General features: G+C 33.5%; 4 protein-coding genes across 4 annotated transcripts; 1 reads left to right on the top strand and 3 right to left on the bottom strand.

Annotated features, from left to right (window-relative positions):
* The first annotated feature begins 885 nt into the window (after positions 1-885).
* On the top strand, positions 886-2,349 carry LOC109795430 (putative aspartic proteinase GIP2). Its single transcript, XM_020354935.3, has one exon. It carries the CDS (start codon positions 886-888, stop codon positions 2,074-2,076), a length of 1,191 nt encoding a protein of 396 aa, XP_020210524.2. The 3' UTR covers positions 2,077-2,349.
* Positions 2,350-9,253: 6,904 nt separating this feature from the next.
* Positions 9,254-12,628, bottom strand: LOC109795112 (putative aspartic proteinase GIP2). The gene has a single exon (XM_020354532.3). It carries the CDS (start codon positions 10,696-10,698, stop codon positions 9,397-9,399), a length of 1,302 nt encoding a protein of 433 aa, XP_020210121.2. The 5' UTR covers positions 10,699-12,628; the 3' UTR covers positions 9,254-9,396.
* A 139-nt stretch (positions 12,629-12,767) lies between these two features.
* On the bottom strand, positions 12,768-14,284 carry LOC109817000 (putative aspartic proteinase GIP2). The gene has a single exon (XM_020382197.3). It carries the CDS (start codon positions 14,228-14,230, stop codon positions 12,932-12,934), a length of 1,299 nt encoding a protein of 432 aa, XP_020237786.1. The 5' UTR covers positions 14,231-14,284; the 3' UTR covers positions 12,768-12,931.
* A 2,746-nt stretch (positions 14,285-17,030) lies between these two features.
* Positions 17,031-23,244, bottom strand: LOC109795469 (dehydratase family). Its single transcript, XM_020354988.3, has 14 exons — positions 22,614-23,244; positions 22,460-22,531; positions 21,967-22,014; positions 21,460-21,614; positions 21,191-21,385; positions 21,003-21,114; positions 20,805-20,874; positions 20,656-20,714; positions 20,439-20,562; positions 20,285-20,355; positions 19,465-19,566; positions 19,138-19,218; positions 17,899-18,057; positions 17,031-17,399 (listed from the first exon to the last, which is right to left on the bottom strand). The coding sequence occupies exons 1-14, from the start codon at positions 23,118-23,120 to the stop codon at positions 17,349-17,351; spliced, it is 1,806 nt and encodes a 601-aa protein (XP_020210577.2). The 5' UTR covers positions 23,121-23,244; the 3' UTR covers positions 17,031-17,348.
* Between the last annotated feature and the right edge of the window lie 1,305 nt (positions 23,245-24,549).

Below are 24,549 nucleotides of genomic sequence, written 5' to 3'. Positions count from 1 at the left end.
GCGAGTTACTATCAGATTGCTTTTCATTCAGTATCTCGCCTTAAAGTTACTCACACATTATTCTCAATTTCCAAAATATAGTTAAATTTTTATAAAATGTTTCTTTCTAAATATTTAACGGGCCACGAGAAATTATACTACCATTTATGAGATTGTTTGACACGTGATCATTATAGATAATTGGTTGCAACTTGCAAGTATTATCGGATTTAAAACCAATGTTTATTGTTTCGATTTGGGTTGGACCCAAACAATAAAAGATCCGAACCAATTCATGAGGTTCATCCAGACCCGTGAGTACACAACAATGGTGATATACCAAAATTGAGAATAGTAGTAAATAAAAAAAAGAAGGTAGAATAGGTAAGAAGTGAATGTTAAATCCCAGCACAGAAAGCAGTAGGGGTATATCCTGAAGGGTGATTCTCGGATTCCGTTTTGGCCCTCGGTCTCCTTCAAGAGGCATTAATTATTGTACGATTAAATTATTTGACGTAGGGGGAAGGGCGAGGCCTCATTTGGTGAGATGGAAAAGGATAAACGAAGGAAATTGAGCCAATGAAATTGGTTTGTCCTTTTGTTATAAGGAATGGACTATGGAGTGTGTGAGTCACCCATAAATCACATGGACGTTGAAGAGAAGATAAGCACGCGAAGTGTCATCTAGTCAGCTACTACATAAAAAGTTGAAAGGGGACGATTTTTCTTTCTTAATTACCAAACCAAACCAAACCAAGCCTTATCCAACACAAACCAAGCAAGTATATTTCAGCCAGCCGCGGCGACACTCCGCCGAAACCCTCAAACCTCAAACCTCAAACCTCAAACCTCAAACCTCAAACCTCAAACCTCAAACCTCAAACTACCAGTACCAACTGCTTTCCCATGGCACTCTTTCTTCCTCTTCTCTGCCTTCTTTCCACTCTCTCCTACGCTCACACCTCTTCGCTAACCCTCCCCGTCACAAAAGACGATGCAACTCTCCAATACTTAACAACCCTTTCTTACGGCACCCCCGCTGAAGCTGCAAAATTTGTTCTTGATCTCGGAGCCTCTCTCCTCTGGGTTGACTGCGCCTCCAGAGCCACCCCTTCCTCCTCCCTCAACCCCATCTTCCTCCGTTCAATTCGCTGCCTCACAGCCAAAACCCCCGAGATTGAGACCCAAGCATGGCTCTACAGCCTGGGAAGCCCCGACCAAGACCAAGCCTGTCAAATTCCGGCGGAGAACAGCATCACCGGAAAAAGGGTCTCGGAAGGGGACCTGGTGGAGGATCTGGTGCACCCCTCTCACCAGCTTCTCCTCACGTGCGCCCCAACCCTTCTCTTGAACGGTTTAGCCGCCGGTGCCAAAGGCATGCTTGGCTTAGATAGATCTCGCACTTCTTTCTCCTCCCAGCTTTTCCACTCCCTCGGAACTCAGAGAAAAATCACTTTTTGCCTCTCTTCCTCTTCTGGGCTTCTCCAATTCGGCAACGTGGCGCACCACTCTCTCAGATCCCTCACTTTCACGCCGCTCCTCGCCAACCAGGACCAGACATACCCTTCCATTAACGTTAATTCCGTCAAAATCGGCGGCAAAAAGGTTTCTTTCAGCGGCGGGGCGGCTCAGCTGAGCACGGTGGTGCCCTACACCACGCTCCAGAGTTCGATCTATGAGAATTTCTCGAGCGCGTATCTGAAAGCGGCTTTGTCTCTGAACATGACCCAGGTGGCTCCGGTTGCGCCCTTTGGGCTCTGTTTTGGGTCTGGCGGTGTGGGGAGTTCGGAGGTTGGGCCCAGCGTGCCAGTGATTGACCTGGTGCTCCAGAGTGAGATGGTGAAGTGGAGCATATACGGGAGAAACTCCATGGTGCGTGTAAACGACGACGTTATGTGTTTAGGGTTTGTTGACGGAGGTCAAAACCCTAGAAATCCGATTGTGATTGGAGGATATCAATTGGAGGATGTGTTGGTGCAGTTTGATTTTGATACTTCCATGGTGGGTTTCAGTTCCTCGCTCTTGACCAGGCAAACTAGTTGCGCTGACTTCAAATCTGCCTCCATGCCTGCCACACAATCGGTTTCACCTTGGTGATAATATTTTATTATTATTATTATTATTATCATCATCCATAAATACCACATAGTTTTCTTAGATTAAGGTGAGTTTTGAGGAGTTTAATCAACAGGTTTTGTAATAACCTTCTTTTTTTTTTTTGGACTCCCTGCGGTATGTGTATACGACTCTGCTTTCTGCTTATGGCGATGGCATTTTTGGTTAAGTGTTTTGGATAGTATTTGAAATTGAAATACTACTTCTTCTGTATGGTGTTACCCGATTGGAACTTGGAAGCCACTGTTTAACTGATTTAGTTTTTTTTTTTTTTTTTATTGTTGTTTTATTTACCTGGTCGGTCTGATAAGAAGCGCATTTTATATTGTGGAATGCTGATAGTGCGAAAAGCATATCCCATTATTATTAGTATATAAGATAAGATACAAAACAGCTCATCGCACACAGTTTTGTAAATAAAAAAAACAACAACTAAAGATGTGGCGCACAGGATATCTTTTGATTCGTTCAAGATGCTCTGTGTTCAGTACACCAACAATTTTCTTTTTCCCACAATATTATTATATTCAATTCAAATAATCTTAACAAAGCTGGTCTACAAAATACTGCTCCATAATTGCTGGTACACTTTTGTATATTTTATTTATGCTCCCCTTGCTTCATATAAAATTTTAAAGTTGTTTTCTGTGTAAATTTAAATTTTATTTTCTTATATTCGAATAACATAGATGCAAAATAATTAAATAAATTCATGTTACGGTGTCTTTTGTTTTTGCATCGAAAGTGTTCAGAGTTCAAACTTCCATTCAACTCACAAAGTAAATTATACACATTTTTGCTGTTGATTTGTCTCTGTGAAACCTGTAATTTAAATAAAAACTTACTATCTCCTTCTATGTTCTTTTTAATTGTTGGATTATTAAAAAAATCTACATATTTATTGTTTTTAAAGTTTAAAAGTTTAAGCAAATATTATTTTTTTAATTATACTCTCATCGTGATTAATTATTTTATTTTTTTAATAAAATTAAATAACAGAAATGAAGGTGCTAGAGTATATGTTTGAGAGGCGTTTTGTAGGATGAGAATTTTCTTATACTCAAAAATCATGAATCTTATATTATTAAGTAAAAACAAAAAAATTGGTAAATTATGGTTTTATTTTTTAAATTTAATAAAATCAACTAACATATAATATTTATATTCACTTATCTAATTTATATTTTGTGATACTTATTTAACTATATGTTGTGTTATTTTGGAACTCTAGTAGTCAATTGACCTTGAGAGTCGGTATTTTGAGATAGTTAAGTTAGTTTTTAAATTCAAATCTTCTTTCACTCTTTTAAAATTGAAAATTCATCTTTTCTTCCCAGTTATAGTTGACCCATTTGATTAGTTGAAAGATTCAAGCCTAGAGCTAGAAGTCTCACATCCTTGGTTGTGCGGAGTCTATTATTCTCTTCTCCTCTTTGGTTTGAACTTACAAGAGGTAAGTGAAGTTTGTATTGATTGTTAAAATTGCATGTTGAGTGTTGTTAGATTTCATCCATCATTGATTTCTTAATTGGTTGGAGAGAAAATTATGAATTGTTACAAGGTTGGATTTCCCTCGAAATTACACTGAGTTGAATAGGTTGATTTTTGATCAATATGAATGCATGTTTTTGTTACTAAAAATGAGCTTGGTAAGTTTTAAATATGTTGTATAATGGGTTTATGTGAGTTTTGGCCAAAATTAGTTAAATTCGTAAATGATAATAGGTTATGCTATTCTTTGTAATTTCATAATTTATAAATATGTTTTGTTGCGAGTTGCATCAATTGTCCCGTGGCGGAGGCTAGGTGGGCCAAGTCACTGTCGAATCATGGCGCTTGGACTGCTGCGCTCTTAAGTAAAAAGAGTTGCGCCCTGACTATCAGCTATAGCTTTTGGCCTAGTGGTAAGCGCTCGATCCAACAATTTGTATCAGAGCCAAGGTCATGAGTTCGATACCCAGCGGTGCAATTGCTGAGGAGGAGATTGTTGCGGCATGTTTCGAACAACTTACATTATTTACTCTTAATATTTTAAATTTAAGAAATTAACAGTGATATTTTTTTTTAATAAAAAGTGTTATTAATAAAATCTCGCGATAACTTTTAATACATCACATGCCTAATTTTTAGTAAAAAAAAAATTTACTTATTAATTCTTTTATCATATTTTTTATTGTACAAGTTAACAATATTTATGTTATTTTAACATCATATTTTTATCCATGATAAAATATATTTTCATACTAGAAGTGTAAATAAAGATAAATAATTCATAAATTTAAAATTTGGTTTGAATTTTTTTACTATTTAAGTTGGATTCAATCTAATCTAATCAATTATATTAACTTAATTCACTCAATTTAACTTATTTATAATCAAATTAAGTTGAATTAATTTTTTTTAAATTACATAAATTTAATTCAATATAATCTATTAAATTTTTATCATATCAAATTTATCTAAATCCAATTCTACTTTATCTACTTACATGCTATACACTTTTTTTTTTAAAACAAAGAGACAAAAGAAAGAAAGAAATGAAAAGAGAGGTTGAGGACAAATTAATTATTGCACGAAGCCACGTATCTACATTCTATTAGATAAGCTCGAAATAACGCATGCTCTATCGTACGAACTCTACCTACAAAAGCACAGTACAAAAACACGTGCCTAAATACTGTTCGCTCAATTTTACATTCAATTATTAAAAATATAAATAAAACCTTCAACAGCTGTCATTTATTTAAATTATAAACATTTTTTAATTCATATTAATTTTCGTTGGACATAGTAAAAATAACAATTAGTAATTTTTTTTTATCAATTTTAACGTAGTAAAAATATTTTGTACTAAAAGATTAATATTTTTTTAAAATAAAAACTAATAACATAACATAAATGATTTCCATAGAATTTAGGCATTACTTTGTTATATAATATTTCAAAGATCTCATTGATTTGAAATATAAATAAAATAATATATATATATATATATATATATAAATTGAAGAATAATATTTACTTTACGAATATTTTTGTGGAATTAATTTAGATTCAAAACATCTATTCTAATATGATATCGTTGTATAACTTAGATATTAATATTAGATTCAAAACTCTCGCATTGTCAAATACTTTCATCCCATTTGTTACAGTTTAAACATCTAGACAAATTTTAAATAAAATTTTACGAAATTTTGTGGTCCGGACAGGCAGACTTAGTGCGTCAAACGTACACAACTCTTAGCAGGAGTTTTAATTAAACAAAAATGTTAATGACATAATTTTGAATATTAAAATTTGTGGTAAAGATATAAAAGAAAGTAAAGTTGACTTGAGTCTTAATAAATTTGATTATATAAGGTTTTTGATAAGTATATGATATTATATACTGAGATTAGTGAAGGTGGAAATGAATAGGTGAAAATTGTAGTTAGAATTTTGACACGTTGTAGATAAGGGATGGACAGGCCTTCAATCGTTGTTGATAAGGAACCGAGAAAGGTGAGCGTGGAAAATAGGCCGCGTTGCATCTAATCAGTCACTGAAAGTGGCCGTACGACACAAGTTTATTCTCATCTTCACTTTTACACACCTTACTTAATAAACCACGTGAATCATGATACATCAACTTCAAAATTAATCAATCCTATCTAAATGCGTGCTCACTTCTTCCATTCAACAACATTAGAAAATTAATTCTTCAAATTTCATTCCCTAGATCATTTAGTCAAAACATGAAGCCACGTTAACAGATCCTTTATTCGTGTTTCAATTTTAAAAACATCTCTTTCTTCGACCCTTGTTTCTTTCCAATCTTATATATTTTAGTTATTACCTAAAAGCTTTTTATCAATGCTGTATACATTTCTTTTTAAGGGAAGTATGATATTCTCTTATCATATATTTATACACATATCTACATTAATAAAATATTATTTATTTTAAAATTTATAATTTATTTTTATCATCGTTGAAAAACTTTATATAAATAAAGTATGTGAGTATTTTATAAATTCTTATTTTTATTCTTATTTTAATGATATGTGACATTATTTGTATTATAAGTAGGGGTGATAGAAAAATTCATACTTGTAAGTATCTATGTGTAAAATTCACCATGAATAATAAATAAATAATTGTTTGTGGTAAAATTCGTTTATGAGTTCTTTTTACTTAAACTGACACAAAATTGTTTCAATTTAGGTATTTACAATTAAACTTTCTTAAGAATGGCGACAAAGACAAGAGAGAGCGACTAATAAGTACTTGTTTCCAGATTTTCATTAATGAATATTAAACAATAATTGTCATACATGTAAACACTGAAATAAATGGAATGAACGATACATATATTAGCAATGCAAATCATCGCTCACTTCGCATAATTGTCAGATTACAATACCATGATTTAGAAAATAGTATTATGAACTACAAACTACACTACGAAAATAGACGAAACTAAACTAATCCTATAAAAAGAAACATAAAATGGCCAAGAAATTGTTATACCCAGCAATTCCAGACACAGGAGCCATATGCGCAGGCGGTGAGTGCTTATAAGAGTGCAAGTATGATTTTTCCGACCTCTTACACGAGGTTGTTTCTACTATTTATAGAGATCATCGAAGGCGGTTAATTTTGTGTAAATTCGTCGTGGGTAGGGATGGCAATGGGGCCCCATGGGGGCGGGTAATAGTAAATTCGCCTCCGTCCCGCTGAATGAAAATTGGATCTATACCCACCCCATATCCGCGCGAGTATCCATTAAGTGGGTATCCATGAATTTCTTGAATAGCCACGGATATCCATGGATATTTATAAAATTTTTAAGAAATTAAAAAAATTAATACAAATAATTTTAAGTTTATATTTTAATGTCATTGAAATATTAAAAATAAAAATTCAATGTTAATTTTGAACTTTTATTTAACGCTAATTTTGTTGAAATAATAATAAAAATTCAAGATAATCAATAACTTAAAATACATCAATCTCACAAATAAGTTAAAGTCTCATCACAAAGCTACAATAATTCAATCTCATAATTGCAAATGAAAGTAAATAATTTAAAATACATAAATCTTATTGGTCCAATCAAAACTAGAAAATTAATCAAATTACATCCAACATAATTCTATAACATGCTTAACACATGTCGGTAACTTCATCAACCTCATTTTTGTAAGAAAATAAGATGAGAGAGTGTAGCTTTAGGGTTATGTGGTACAAGGATAATTAGGATATTTAAGAAATAATATTAAACGGGTACTCGCGGGTATAGATATTATCATACCCGCCCCCGCCCCATTTATAAACGGGTAAAAAATTATCCGTCCCCATTATCCGCGGGTACCCAAATAGCCTATCCATTTATTATCCGTAGCGGGTTTTATCCACAGATACCCGCGGGTACGGGTATTTTTGTCATCCCTAGTCGTGGGCGCATAACCGCTGTCCACTACGTCCCTTACGTGGGCTAAGGATATAACTCCTCGTAACCGTTCGTCCCACGTTTTTTATTTCTTCGACCAAGTAACTACATTAGTGTAACTACTTAACTTACTCAAAAACCTCCAGTAACTACCTCTTGCGTTTTTCGATTAACCCTCGAATAGGCTTGCTTACTTTTTCCTTATATTCTTTTTGGTAGATGCCTCCAATCCTTCTTCAACTTCGAGTGATTTCAAAAATATATTCTTCGAGTGATCCTAAAAATAGTATAATCAGATACTTATGGATAACGAGTACAAATACTTTTCTATCCATTTATAAATGAATCAAATTATTTAAATATTTATATTCTTATCTTACATTTTTTATATTCTAATTCATTAGTTTCAATTTTAAATATTAATATTAATTATTTATTTTTAATATTTCAATATAATTAACATCAAATACAAACTGAATTTTTTTTTTTAAAACATTACAAATATCCATACTTGTAAATATTTATAAAATTCACTTATATTTGCTTAACAAATACCCATATGAATATAATATAAGGCAGTTACAGAACAAATTTTTTATCCAATAACATAGATACGAATATCCTTCTCTTCGCCTCCACAACACCCTATTATCACCCTAATCATAAGATCCTCTTGGTCACTTGTAGCATGCCTGCAACCTGTTTTCATATTCAATCTTTATCAAAAATGAAAGTCCTACATTAGTTAAACAGAGAAAAGTAAAGAGTATACGAGTGTTATATTGTCTTTAAGAGGGTCTAAACTTTTTTATACCAACTCTCACATTTATATTTAACTCATTAATAACTCTATACTCCTCGGTCTTCACATGGGGCATGTGCTATAAATTCAATATAGTATTAGAGCCCAATGCTTTCAAGCAAGAAAAAAAAAAACTAACCAAAAAAAAAAAAGACCTGACCTTTGAGGTCTCTTGAGTATAATGCCCTCCAAAGTTATAATTGGGCCAGCAGAAAAAAAATAAAAATAAAAACCAACCTGAATGGACTCTAAGAAAGTGGTGTAAAATATGTCTCAAATTAACTGGGATGAAGAAAGAGAAAGAAGTATTTAAGTGCGAGTTATTGTGTTTAACAGAGTCTAGACTTTTCTGGACAATCTCTCACACTTCTATGCAACTCACTAATAACTCTCCGGTTACGTGGCTTACCATAGTCAAGGCTGGTGCCAAAGTCGGTTGCCTGGGGCTGGCTAAACCAATTCGAGGATATACGTGATAAGAAAGGACATGATTCGTGATGCAAGTTTGAGTAATTAATTATCTTATTCTTATGCAAACTGAGTCAATATTGTGATTACTTGTGAAGAGCAAAAGTGGTCTTTGAAAACCTCACTGTTCAAAGTAATGCATATTGGACTCTATGATTTCGTCCTATAACCAAAATATTACTGTTGAATATTACGTGCAGATGGAAACAATACTTGCAATAATCGTATAATGGAAGCAATAGAACAAAGAATCGTGAGCAGCGTACACAATGCAAGTGTGTTGGTATTTTTTCCTTTTTTTATGGCAATGCCAAAAGCCAACATTGTTGCTGAATGCAACCAATTGGCTCTCAAATTTTGGAGTTGAATAGTCAATGCAATCACATTTCTGAAACATTCAAAATGTTTGAATATAATATGAGCCCAGCTAATATCAAATCGAATTATTCAAAGTAAATTTACAATTTCATATTTTGGCATAAGAATAAAAAACTTACATCACACAATAAAACATAAATTGGTTTACAACAAATATGGCACAATAAAACAGCGATGAGTTTACTGTGTAGAATAACGCAGAACTTGGAACCTATGATATTCAAAAGTGGGAACAGGTGGCATTGTGGAGCAAAAGCGAAGAGCTGAAGCTTAATTTGGGGGAAGCCAAATCAAACACCAAAAGATTTTCCTCCAACTGATGCGCACCAATAACAATTGAAGCTTTAAAAAATGACATGGTTGCTATTGTCCCTCCATCAACAAATGCAAGGCATGCTACATTTTTCTTCACCATTACCATGGAATTGGCTCCATGAATAGTCCATTGCACTCCCCCTTGTAGCACTAGATCAATAGTTGGCACAGAAAAACCAGTGATGGAACTTCCAATGCTTCTTGAATCAAAACATGCCTCAAATGGTGCCACTGATGCCACTCTCTTTAGTCTTCTGTCCGCAGCCTTCTTAAGAAAATCTCTAACAAAAGGCTTATAGACAAAACTTTGTAACTCAGCAAAACGAGTTATGGTGCTAATTTTGGTACCCCCATTGCCCTTCCTATCTATGGACAACAGAGAAGGCTTTAAGTTCACAACATGACCATCAATCTTAACTGACTTGACATCAATGAAGTATTCAGTAGAAGGAGCACCTTCCTCAAACAAAGGACCAGTGTCAAAGTGGTTGACAACAAGAGGAGTGGTTTGGACATATTTGGACACATCTTGAGGATGTCCCTCAGGTCCAATGAGTAAGTTAGTGAATCCTAGGTTGTTAGAAGAAGGTAAACAAAGAGAAAACTTGGGAGGGAGATTCTTCAACAATGCAAGCTGAGTTGGCATTGCAAGTTGTGACCTTGCAAGGCCTAACATCCCTTTGTTGCTTTTGGGTAACCCTCCAACAAGATTGCTAGAGAATTTGTGTGAGTTTGTGCATCCAGAAATAAAGTCAGACACTTGAATTTGAGAAATGAATATGACGTCTTCAGCCAAATCCCCTGGAGAAATGACTTGCTCTAACGGGTTGTAATTGTTATAACCACAAGTGTTATTTGTGCAACCTGGTTTGAAAGGGCCATTGCATGCACTACATGGATTAGTATTTTGGGGGCATGAATGTGAGTCACAACTGATTGGACTATAGGATGATGAGTTGTAGTTTATGGCACACTCATACCAGAGGTTTTCTCCTGTGAGATCAATGGCTACATCAAAGTTGTGTCGTGGAGTTCCTACGCCAAGTGAAGTGTAGAACACATTGGTTGCGGGGTCTTTCTTAATGGGAAGGATATAGGGGTGTGGTTTGGACTTTGTGTTTGGAGTGTGTGATATTGATAAGCAAGAAACTGAAAAAAGGGCAATTGAGAAAACAAAGAATTGAATGATGGTATAAGAAAAAGTCATTGTGGATAAAACTCACAGTGATAATGTGTGCAATCTCAAATGCAGAGTTCCCCTTTTATAGCAAGGTGCTATTGCATTGCATGTAACTGAATTCAACATATTTATGACTCTTTGACTAGATTCGTCAAAGAGGATGGCTCAATGGTGTAAATGCTCAACTTGTTGAATTGGGTCTCACCTAGCTTGGTCCTTAACACGGTCTGGTCATGTTGTTTCAAATTGGTGGATATCTATATTTCATATGAATGATGCAATTAATGCTTTGGTTTGCCATTGTTGACATTCCGTACTCTGAAGCCCCCAACTTGTTAATGGAACATGCACTTGTGTAACTTAACGTAATGTAACCTTTCACCCAACTTAAATTGTGAATTAAATTTGTACAAATATACGAGAGAGAGAGAGAGATCAGTGTCTCATAATTAAGATAACTGTTGTGATAAGATAAAATCTAATGAAACTTTTTTACACATTATTTTGCTCAAAACTCATCAATGAAAACGTCAAATTTTATTCCTAATAAAAAATTCTTCCTCAATTCTAATACACAATACCAAATGTTTGAGAAAGGGAGACACCACTAAAAATAATTAGTAACTTTCTTAGGAGAACATTTTACATCTGTAATATGCTTAAATAGATAAAATTTTATTAATTAAATATTCTTTACATTTTACATTTTATCAATAATTTGTTAGATGTTTCAAAAATACTTATTTACATTTTATTTAAACTTAAAAATATTTGTTTAATGCAGGGGAGATTATTAAACTAAAATTTAAATAACTAAATATGACTACTAACTGGTCTTCTAATCAATTATTCAATCACTGGTTTAATTTATTGTTAAAGAAAAATAGAGTATTCTTTCTCCTCTCTTTTTTTCAGAGGACAGGGTACTGTTAAGTGTTATTCCATTTTGACAAAGAATACTGGATCTTTGACAAATCAGGAATAAAATGTGCATCTCAAGCATCGGGGAAAAAGAGAAAACAAACATAAATATCTGCACATTGTTATGAATATATAAAAATCCGGTTCAATTTGAGTTGCATGCTTGAGCCTTGGTGTTGGTGTATATATATATATATATATATATGATAATGTTTTTACAGAAAATGTTTACATCATCTTCTTAGTAATAAACGATGATGTAGGATTTAGTGTTGGAATTTTTTTTTTTAATGTAAGCTCGTATTTTAATAACAACTATATGTTATTTATATTTTAACACTACAAAAACAGAACTTTTCACATCGAAAAATGTTACACAATTATATATAACATATTATCAAATATTTTATATAATTCACATTATTAAAGACTTTTAATAATATTTTTATATTATTAAAAAATATTATTTAAATGTTATCAAAAGTATTTTTTATAACATTTGAATGTTGTTAACTTTTAATTAATCATCACTAAATTTATATCAAATATAAAAACTCATTTATTTTAAGTATAATTTTATGATTATATTTTTTTTTAATGTATTTGAGACTTTAATTTTAAAAAAATAATTAAATATTGGATAAGTGTATTATTTATGTAACAGTTTTTTTACTCTTTTAATTTTAAAAATAATTAAAAATAATAATATTAGAATAAAAATATTAAAAAATATTACTCTAATTATAATATTAGAATAAAAATATTAAAATATATTATTCTAACTATAGTAATATTTTTTTTAAAATATTGTAAAATAATCTATTTACTTAATTTATAATAACACTTTAATAAATATAAATAGATAAATATTGTTAAAGAAAGCAAAATGGATTTACTTAATTTATAATAATATTTTAATAAATATAAATAGATAAATATTGTTAAAGAAGTAAAATGTAATAGTACGAGTAGTTATAAAAAAAAGTTATATTTTAAGTGATCCAATTAATTAGATCAACTTGTTTATTTTTTTTCTTTTTTTTTTTTGGAAATTAAATTGGATCGCTTGTTAAACTACTAAAAAAAAAAGGTGTTAGGAGCTTGATAATTAGATATTTTAATTGTTCAATTTTAAAATGGGAACATTCCTAGAGCTAATATTAATTTCCCGGGTATGAATTGATTGAACTCTTGCATCATTCACCATCAAAGTGTCTTCTGTTTACAACAAAGCAAACCTTATTGATTATCTTATTATTATCATAAAAATCTAAAGATATACTAGAAGCTATCCATTATTCAACGTGGCTAACTTCAACGGGTCATAAGTCTATGACACTCAAGGGTGAGAACACGTGGCATTGTGTTGCAAAAGCGAAGAGCTGAAGCTTAATTTTGATGAAGCCAAATCAAACACCAAAAGATTATCCTGCAACTGATATCCACCGATTACAATCGAAGCTTTCACAAACGACATTCTAGGCTCTGTCCCTCCATCAACAAATGCAAGACATGCAACATTTTTCTTCACCATGACCATGGAATTTGCTCCATGAATAGTCCACTGCAGTCCCCCTTGAAGAACTAGATCAATAGTTGGCACAACAAGTCCACTCACAGAATTCCCAATGGTGGTCGAATCATAACATGCCTCAAATGGAGCCACTGATGCTACTTTCTTCAACTTTCTATCCGAAGCCTTCTTGAGGAAATCTCGAAGGAAGGGCTTGTACACTGAGGTTTGCAACTCAGTGTAGGGACTCATGGTGCTGATTTTGGTGCCACCATTTCCCTTGTTGTCAATAGACAAAAGGGAAGGTTTCAAGTTCACAACATGGCCATCAATCTTAACTGCTTTCACATCGATGAAGTACTCCTTGGAAGGAACACCCTTCACAGATATAGCACCAGTGGAAACGGGGTTCACAATAAGAGGAGTGGTTTGGAGAAATTTAGACACTCCTTGAGGATGCAATTCTCCAAGGAGCAAGTTGGTGAAACCTTGTTTGTTTGAAGAAGGCAAACAAAGAGAAAACTTGGTGGGAACCTTGTTTGCATTGGCAAGCTGAATTGGTAACACAAGTTGTGACCTTGCAAGGCCTATGATTCCTTTGGTGTTTTGGGGTAAGCCATATAGAGGTGACTCATCGTTGGTGAGTGATGTGAATCCATCGATTTCAATGCAGCCAGAAAGCAAGCGAGGGACTTGGTTTTTAGAAATGAATGTGAAATCCTCACCTAGGCCACTACCAAAGATGGACTTGGCTAAAGGGTTGATTGCGTAACTTGGACATGTGTTGTTTGTGCAACCTGGTTTGAAGGGGCCATTGCAACCAACGCATCCAACATCGGGGCATGACTTTGAGCCACAAGGGATAGGGGTGTAGGATGATGAGTTGTAATGAGTGTCACAATCGTACCATAGGTTTTCTCCTGCAAGATCAATGGCTAGATCGAAGTTGTGCCTAGGGGTTCCTATGCCAAGTGAAGTGTAGAAGAGATTGGTCGAAGGGTCTTTCTTAATGGGGAGGGTAAAGGGGTGTGGTTTGGTGTTTGGAGCATGAGATGAAGCTAAGATGGAAAGTGGAGAAAGGGCTATTGAGAGGAGGAAGAAATGGATGACAAAAGAGGAAGCCATTGTTGAGACAGAGATAATGGTGTGGTATGTGTGTGTTGTGTTTAGTTCACAATGCTGAGTTTCCTTTTATAGCATGGCATGTGGCCATGTCATCTTATTCATCGTATTTATTATCTTTAGTGTTTCGTCAAAAAGGGTGGCTAAATGATATTTGGATACTTGTTGAAATAGGTGGTCCCCCCTCCTAAAGAATAAAAGGGCAAACTTTTTCGTGTTTCTTAAAAACAATTAATCTTTTAATTGCAAGTGTTCTAGTTTTTGCAATCACATTATAATCATAATAAGAGATTCGAGCAATAAGTATGTGAGTTAACATTATGTTTCTCATGTTATGGGTAAAAATAAAATACATGGTTGGTGATTCCAAATGAGTCTTGTTTGGCTTTCTTCAAGTTCTATTCAACTAAAAATTGCATTCCGTACTTACTCACCGTCAAATTCATGGTCAATTCAAGCTGCAACAATTTACGTTGAAAAATTCAATGTTTTCATGTACTCTCTGGAATACTGGATGCTCTGTCCGTTTTGTCGCCGTTGTATCTATTAACCATGATAATCTTTATGTGGACAGAGATAGTAATTACCCTCAAATTTAATAGGTCTTTGTAAAATATATCTATGATAAGTGGCAAATTATCTACTAAATAGGTTGAGTTTTAATATAAACATTTATATATAAATTTTACAAAGATGAGTGTGAGCACGTGCATTTTGTTATACATCTCGCCTTGTACTTGTTTAATATTTAATATATTAAATTAAGTACAAAAGAGTTCGCATTATTAATCAATTTTAATTTAATTTTTAAAATAATTATTAACAAGATAAAAAGAAACTTTATGCATGATAATTTGTAATTGTACGACAAAATAAGAAGTAAACTCTATTTGGAAACCCAGTCTATACGCGTAAACTATGGTCGCTGCCTTCATTCATACTTTGGGCCAAACCTGTTTTATCGGAAACATAATGAGGCAGGTATCACTAAGCAGTAAATATTGTTACTGGCCCAGCTTGGTTAAGTTGTTTAAAAATGGTTGATTTGTATACTATTACTAGATTACTAGATTACTTCATCCACTAGAACAAGTAATGCTGTTATTTCCTAATTAATCCGGTTGCCATTATTGACATTCCCTACTTCCCAACTTGTTAGAAATGGATACATCTTATATTGCAATGCAATTTCACATCATTTGCCTCTTTTATACGACACATTTATATGAAATATAACAGCACAGCACAAGGGTGGCACCTTCGTTCTCATTGCGGTTTATACTCGTGTTATAACCGGTGAAATGCTCGGAAACATGTAAAATTTACTCATAAATATTATAAGTATCATATTAAGTAAATGCAATTTCATTAAAGATCGTATAAAATTCATTACTTTTAATTCTATTATATTAAATAGATCAATTCAAAGAGCGATAACCATAAAATATATCAATATGAATAACAAAAGGTATATATATATATATATACACACAAGTTTTGACTAATTTTAAAAATTAGTTTTCATCAGGAACACGATTTTGAAACTGAGGCTAAACCAAAAAAAAAAAAAAGGATTTTGACCAAGTTGATTTTTTTTTTCAACAGGGTAACATGAAAATATATTTGTATTATAAAAAAATAAAAAAAATAAAAATAAAAAAAAGGTAATGGATTAGTATTAGTATTCACTACAAATTTGGGAAGTTTGAAAATTAGACATGAACTACTTTTGCTGAGTTATCATGAAGGACCAAAGTTTATACTTTTTCAACTTGGTGTACAGATAGCTATTTCTTTTTCCTACGAACATAACACGTGGAAACTCACTAAAATCGGATTTTTATTTGAAATAGGTTTAAAATTAGATTTTAATTTGAAACTGGTTTAAAATTACATTTTGATTTTTAGATCCAAAGTGGTTTTAAACCAAAAACCAGTTTCAAAAATCGGTTTCAGAAAATCCAAGTAATTTTCTAAAATAATTACATGAAGCTGAATTTAAATGGCAATCCATTTATTTGGATATAGATTTTCCGACCCATGCCCATCTTTAGATAAGGGGACACAAAAAGTAGTTTCTATATAAATTTATTTCTAATGCTTAAAATAGGAGATATTGCATTTCAAATTGGCCTTGCTTTGAGCAATCTAGCTGTATACATTACTTTGGTTGCCAATGTTAACATCCATGCACTTTAATAACTTCTTTTAAAAAGGAGGAAACCAAATTTTACAATTAGGGCTTTTCATTTTAAATATTTTTCCCTTTATTTTCACATAACACCACTTATAAAACATTGAATAATTTCCCTATACATTTTCTTTTCTCTTCCTTTTACCTCATACATCGCAACACGTTTTTCTTCTCCAATTGTATGAAAATCATCGACTCTTAAAGCTAATTTGATCCAACGGTTTGCAAACACCAGAGGAGTTTTGTTTTCAAGGAAGGGAATATATAGTCAAGTCCTGTTTGGGTGCTGAATAGAAAGATATAATCATCGCAGCAAAAGTCGAAGATTTGCCATTTAAACTGAGTTTTTGCAGATACAATAGCAAAAGCTTCCACCATCTTTCATAGCCTTATCATGAACCACCATTTTCATTGTTTTAATCAACCTTCACAACGGCAGGGCACTTTGAATACTAGTCCTATTCCTAATTAGTTGCACATTTCAATGAAAACCTCATTTTCTAGCATCGAGAAATAACAATAGTAGCTATGTCGGAAACTAGAAACAACAACGAACGTGAGGGTATCTATAGAAAATCTAATTTTTACATGGTGGAAAATCATAAATAGTTAACTAATCAATTGCAGTAATTCAATTCCACTGATTAAATTTTGCCAACTTGTTCTGGAAACCTAAAATACAAAATTTCACCACTAATACAAAATGTAATAACTAAAAAAAATATATATATGACAAAATTAAACATGGCGACAGAAAAGACAGGTGGTGCCCTGCCATTCAAGTCTAAAATAAAATAGCCAAAAAAAAAGAGGATACATTCAGCTACTTAAAAATGCACCGTTTTATGCCAAAATAGTAATACCTCATCAAAACGCTGGTAAGGCATACAACCAATCAGCTTTTACTCTGCAAGAAGTATGACCTTTCTACTCGTCTGTCACACATCCGCTAGAAGCAGGTTTCACATTTTTAATATACTGGATACAGAAAAACAATATATAAGCTTATAAACACAGGAACACAAAATCACCAACAAAAGTGTAGATCAGATTTCATTATCCAAAAGGTGCCGATGATTACATTTAAATTTATTAGTATAAATACAAATTCACTTTTGATCAATTGAAAAAATAAAAGTTCATTTACCATCGTAATATCTTTCAGCTGCTATATTTTTGTCTTTCAACGACACCCATCCTTCGAAGAAACTTAAGTTTTTTATGAACTGTGTTTGACCACAGCAATACCAACTTAGAGCTTCGAAGAATGACGTGCAGTCTCTTCCATCAAAAACATCACTAAAACCTCTATATTAAAAAAGTCTAAACGGTCGAGGACTGGTTCACCCATAACTTGATGAACCAAATTGTAACAATTGAAAATAGGGTGACCAGAGTAGTATTCATATTATATGGAACAAAATATATCGACAATTCCATAAAACTACATTTTGTCCGGGAGTTTCAAGCCACATACCTTGTACAGAGCTCCTTGGTTAGCTTTGTATGGAGGAGCAATCCACTTTTTCCTGCGTGCCTCCATCTCCTCATCTGATACCAAAGCATCAATTCTCCTCTTCTGGATGTCAACATTGATTATGTCTCCATTTTGAATCAAGCCAATAGGACCACCTTCCTATAAAATCAATGAAGCTACTAAAATTATTATTGGTTCGCTACAAAGCACTATTATTAAAGATTTTCTTTATCTTCAATAGTAAACTGAACAAAATAGAAAATAAGAGTAATACTTTTACAACAATTTGTACAAGAGATAAAGGAGAAATTTGAAATGATTTTCTTTATATTCAAAAGTAAACTGAATAAATTAAAAAAATGAGAGAAATGATAGTTTTACAACAATTTGTACAACTAAGAGAGCGAAAAGGGAGAGAAATTTGAATTGTAATAAATGATGTGATGAAAAAAGATAGACACAAATTAATGTACAAATTGTTGTACGTGCATCACATCTCGAAAATAAAATCATGTAAATTCAACATCTCTTCATCAGGCAAAGGTATCATCCAATTTTCTAGGATACAATTGTTAAGCTTAATCTTACTATAGTTTCCTTAAGCATTCTACCTTATTAGTTCTTGTAAACATTAAAAGAAGTAAAGTTGCACATAATTACAGTAAAGCATTATGACATTATCTTCAACATTCACAATCTGGCATACTACTCTTACACCCACTACAACAAAATACCTTGAATATTGAAACTAACCCACAATAACACTGATATAAACAACACTCCATGAGCTGAAGAAAGTTTTATACAACACATTACTGGTAGTAAACATTCCTTAACCAATACTCCCTCTGGACCTATATAAAAACAAAAGGTGCTTGAAATTTTTGGACTGAAATATAAGCAAATTTCAATCAAGTCAACCTTATTCAATGTTCTTAATCCAAAAATACCCCTATAATAATATATGAGAGCACTATCTATCATGAAAGTGGCTAAGAATATTTTAAGAAATATAGTGTATATTTTACGAGAAATTGTGAAAAATAAATGTATTCAATAAACTTTCTTAATTTATGTAAAATTAGTTATTTTTGCTTATATATAGATCTAGAGGGAGTAATAAATAACATCAAACATTTGATCCAATGTCTTCCAAGTAACAGTTCACAAAAGATGCATCTGATTCTTTTTATCATATTACAGCAGTAGCAAAATGAATATAAAAAGTATTCAGTTCACCTGTGCTTCAGGGCATATATGGCCAACCACAAATCCATGTGAACCTCCTGAAAATCTTCCATCAGTCAACAACGCGACTTCCTGCAGTATCAAAAGACAATATCCTTAAGGTATGTCACTCAAGCATAGGTTCATTTCATTATCGTGATTCCTAAAGCTTGAAAATAGGCATTCCAGTCTCTACATGAATAATAATGACTGAAGCATCTTTTACGCATGTTTCACTTAAAAACATATGGGGGAGTCTAGCCACGTTTTGTTTAAGGGATGGTCAAAATGAACAACACTAAAAACTATGTAGGATAAACAAGAAGATGCATGACAAACCTTTCCGAGCCCTGCACCCATTATTGCACTTGTTGGTGTTAACATCTCAGGCATGCCTGGACCACCCTTCGGTCCCTCTCCCCTAATTATAACCACTTTTCCCTGAAAAACAAAAATACAACAGAAAACATTTTCATTTTAGCTGTCACCTAATGTGATGATTATCTCCATGTCATACAAATAAATACTGCAACAAAATTATGCAATAGCAACAATTTCAACCACATTTGCAATCTGTATAGTTCCAAAGAAACATTTGGCGCAGCAAGCACCAGAATCAGAACAAAAGCAAATTGCAGACTCTAGCAGCCAAAATATAAGTAATAAATGTTGTTGTTGTCGCTGCTCAACCAAAACAAATTTTAATGAATCATTCTGCAATTTCAATTATGAAAAATGTTAATAGAGATGCTATTACTCTAAAGTCATCACTTGTTTTAAATAACAGAATTTGTGGTCTAAATCTCTAATAAGTAAACCTTTATGACTAATGAACTTGGTGTGCATCTGAGCATGCATTTGCAAACTTAATTTTTCTATGATTTTGATTTATGTTTCGAAACTTTTATCTCAAAAGGAAGCTTGCAGTAAAATTCAGTATAAAATTCTCAGATCAACACAAAAAAGCAAAAAAGTTTTTTTTTTCTTTACTTCAAGTCAGGCATGCTTTTAGGAGCAAAAGAAAATTTGGCTAGAACAACCAAACATCATTCCGAAGTCTTGATACTTCATTCAAACAACAGTCTTGAGTTTCTTGACTACCCTGCAGTCAGCATTGTCTCTATATGCTTTGAGTTCTAGGTAAAATAGAAAGAAATACCTTAAAGCTTGAAGGATCCTCTGAAATGGCAGCAATCATTGCCTCCTCTCCTTCAAACACAAGTGCAGGACCTGTTGAATAATTCTTGTATTAATAAATTGAGATAGCAAAGGAATTTTTTAGAAATTCAAGAAAACAGAGCAAGAAACTTCACCTGAGAAGTACAGCCCTTCTTTTCCAGTAATTTTGGCGACAGAACCATTTGGTGCAAGGTTTCCATATAATATTTGAATGTGAGCTGTCTTCTTGATGGGATTTTCTATTGGCCTTATTATTTCCTGAATCATGTGTCACAGAAAAATTGTAATTTATCAAGAGATCAATCAATTAAAATATGATAACATTGAACCGAAATAACATCATACTCATACCTGCCCTTTGGACAAAGGAGGGGCAAGTTCTGCATTTTCAGCTAAGGTCTTTCCAGTGACTAGAGAAGAGGTATATGTCTGTTAGAAGACAAGTATATCTTTCGGAAATTAACCTTATGTTCTTAACACACGGAGGCATGTAAACATACCAGTCATACAGTCACCATCTAAAAAGCCTTGCTCAAGAAGGTAGCGTATAACTGCTGGGGTCCCTCCAATCTATCAAAGAAAAAGGGGAAATAGGAATCTTAATAAAAATGAGAAAACAGCAATAAACATCATATGACTGGGACAAATTGATAACTGATGCAGTGTTCAATTATTTAACAAAAGCATTCAATGCATACCTTGTGAACGTCTTCCATGACATATTTCCCACTAGGCTTAAGATCTGCAAGAAAAGGAACCTCATCGCTAACCTTCTGAAAATCATCAAGAGTCAAATCAATGCCAACGGACCTGCCAAAATCATTACACTTGAGGTTTTCAAGATTATAATATATCAATACGATCTGAGGCATCAAACTTCACTCACTTGGCAATAGCAATTAAGTGTAACACAGCATTAGTAGATCCACCAAGTGCCATAACTATAACCATTGCATTACGTAGTGATTTACGAGTGATGATATCTCGGGGCTTCAAGTCCATCTTCAGTAACTCAAGAAGATATTTCCCAGCTAATCGACACTCGTCCAACTTTAATGGATCCTCAGCAGGTGTAGATGAGCTACGGGAACAGAAAATAAAGGTAAGCAAGTTCCCAAAAATTAAAAAATGAGAGAAAGGCTACACATAACTAACCTATAGGGAAGAGACATTCCCATAGCTTCTATTGCAGAAGCCATGGTATTGGCTGTATACATGCCACCACAGGCCCCAGCACCAGGGCAAGAGTTGCGAATAACACTTTGTCTTTGGTCTTCGCTTATTGATCCACTCACGTATTCTCCATAGCACTACAGGAAAACCAGAAATTACTTCAGCAGTTACACATCCAACTTTTAATGTTCAGGGAAAACAAATTTACATTTCAGAGTAGTATCTTCAACAGGAACAAGTAACATTATTTTCTTCATTTAAAAACAAAACTCCATTAGTGAAGGAAGATGATAGATAACAGAGGATGGACCATCCTACTTGACAATATAAAAAATTCCCTGTCAATTTTTCAGTTTTTCAAAAAAGGTTTCTTAAACTCATTTATTTGACCAAAAAACCTTTTTAAATAAATGCAAAATAAAAGATGGGGAAATCAATTAAGCACACACAACAAAGAGATAGGATCAAGATTCAAACAACTTCTCGTACCTGAAAGGCAGACACTATGTCAAACGAATTACCCTGAAAATGACCGGGCTGAAACAAAAAAAAAAAAAACAATAATCAAAATTAGAACGAAGATGAAAAAGACACCTGAATCAAAACTACATAAAATAAAAATAAAATAAAATAAAAGCGGAATGAATATTCAATTCTTCATAGACCACTCTCTTTCATCTCCTTTTTCACCTCATTTTCTTCTTATCTATTCCTTTCCAAACATCTAATATTCATACTTATTCCTTTCTCTCTCTTTCATTTCTTTTTCTCTCTGTCCCCCTCCTTATGTCCCCCCAAAATGGGGTGTACAATCAACATTTTCCGAAAGAAAATTATCAGTTTCAGTAATTCCATAAACTATCAGTAGCCGATAATAAATAACTTCAAAAGTGCTACATGTGTAGCACATTCAGCTCACAGTAAATTATCAATAAAAAATAAGCAAAATCGAAGATAATTTGTGTAATGAGAGCGAAGTTACCTTTATAGTCCCGCCATAAACCATAATACTAGGTCTGTTGAGCCTTCCCATAGCGATGATGGTACCGGGCATCTGCAAAAGCGTCACACAGAAACACACATTACACGCGACATAACAGCAAACACGTAGAAGGCAAAAGCGGCGCGGGTCATACATTTTTGTCACAGCCGGGGATGGAAATGTTAGCGTCGTACCACTGCGCAGCCATAACGGTCTCAATGCTATCGGCGATGAGGTCCCTGGACTGCAGGCTGTAGCACATGCCTCTGGTGCCCATGGAGATGGCGTCGCTGACGCCGACGGTGTTGAAGCGGAAGGGCACCATGCCGGCGGCGGCGACGCCGTCCCTCACGGCCTCGGAGAGGCGGAGGAGGTGCATGTTGCAGGTATTGCCCTCGTACCAGACGGAGGAGACGCCGACCTGGGGCTTGGCCATGTCGTCATCGGAGAGGCCGACGCCGTAGAGGACGGCCTGCGAGGCGCCCTGCGACTTGGGCTCGGTGATGCGCGAGCTGTACTTGTTGAGCTTGACGGCGGCGGGCGGTGGAGAGTCCGCTGCGACGGAGGCGCGGACGGAGAGAGGGCGAGAGTGGGATCTGAGAGCTTGAGGAGAAGTGGGGATGAGGGAGTGAGAGGTGGGAGAGAAGAGTGTGGACTGCATTGTGGAGAGGGTTTAGGGGAAGAGGGGTTTGGTAGTGTTGGGGAGAAAGGGGATACTTTTGTCCCTTTGTCCTTTCAAATTTTCAAGAGGAGAAAGGGGATACTCACCACGGGTTCCCCTGTGTTTTACACTTCTTTTTAAAAATATAAAATAGATCAAGGTGAAGTAACAATCCATGTAATATAAGGGAACCAACCATCAACTTCCACTAAACTATCAATTTTTTTCAAATTGGTGTAGTGTAGGTGATTAAGATTATTTTTTAAGGGTTGTCGACAAGGATCAAGCCATGGTTACAATGGATGTTTGATAAACATAATATATATACTTAAGTTTAATTATATTTTATTTATATAATATTGTATTTTTTTTAATTATGAATACTTATGATATACATATATTTAAGAATCATATTTTATGTTACTTTATTATTTTTAGCTTGTTTGGGATGGAAGTTAGAGTTGAGATAAATTTAGTTTAAGTTATAAATGATATAGCTTAAACTAGTAATAGTTATCAAATGGAGGATTGAGATATATATGATGAATTTTGATAAATGAACTTCATAAATTTGTAATTTTATAATCTTAAAAAGAAGTTAGAGAGATGTGCTATGAGCCAACAAAGTCCAATCTTCAATTCGATTTCATCAAAAGATCTTTTTTCTTCCCATGATCGATAGTTAATGTGATAAAAGTTAAGATTTAAGTTGAAAAGTTGGGAATCTTATAGAGAAGTTGTTGTATGGAGGGTTTTGATAGTTCTCTTTTCTTCTTCCCTTTTCTTGATTTAAGTTGAGAAATTAGGAATCTTGGACTACTTAAATCAATTGTAGGAGATTTTTGTAAGTTGATATGTGTGATGACACATCATTTGTTTAACTTGCTTTGTTGTGTTTGGAGTTGTCGAGTTGTTTATCAATTGCTTATCAATTGTTTATATGTTGCTTAGTTGAATATCATTTGTATATTCAATTGTCTTATTGATTTTCATTAGTTCAATTGTTAAATGATATTGATTTGTTCTGTTGATTTCTCTCAGTTGTTCTCATTTGTTAAGATGTGCGATGATATTGAAGTTGTGCTATGCTTTTAAGTTGGAAAGCTAACTTATTGTTTCAAGTTGCTTATGTTGTTGAAGTTGTTACTTCCTTATCTGTTATTATGTTATTTTCTTTTATAAGCTTATCCTTACTTTTTTATATTACTAAACTACAATAATCATACTTGGTATGAGGGTAAGATTATGTTTGAGGGCATGCTTAGTAGATTGTCATGTTGAAGATGACCTTGTTTTGTTCAAACTACTCTAACACAACGATTGTTATTTTTAGAGATGTTTGATTAACATTAAGGTGTTTATGTTATCAATACTTTACTTGAAATATATATATATATATATATATATATATATATATATATATATATAT

Source organism: Cajanus cajan, chromosome 1 (assembly GCF_000230855.2).
Source record: "Cajanus cajan strain Asha chromosome 1, NIPB_CcT2T_4, whole genome shotgun sequence".
NCBI lineage: Eukaryota > Viridiplantae > Streptophyta > Magnoliopsida > Fabales > Fabaceae > Cajanus > Cajanus cajan.
This window is presented reverse-complemented; position numbering and strand designations above follow the sequence as displayed.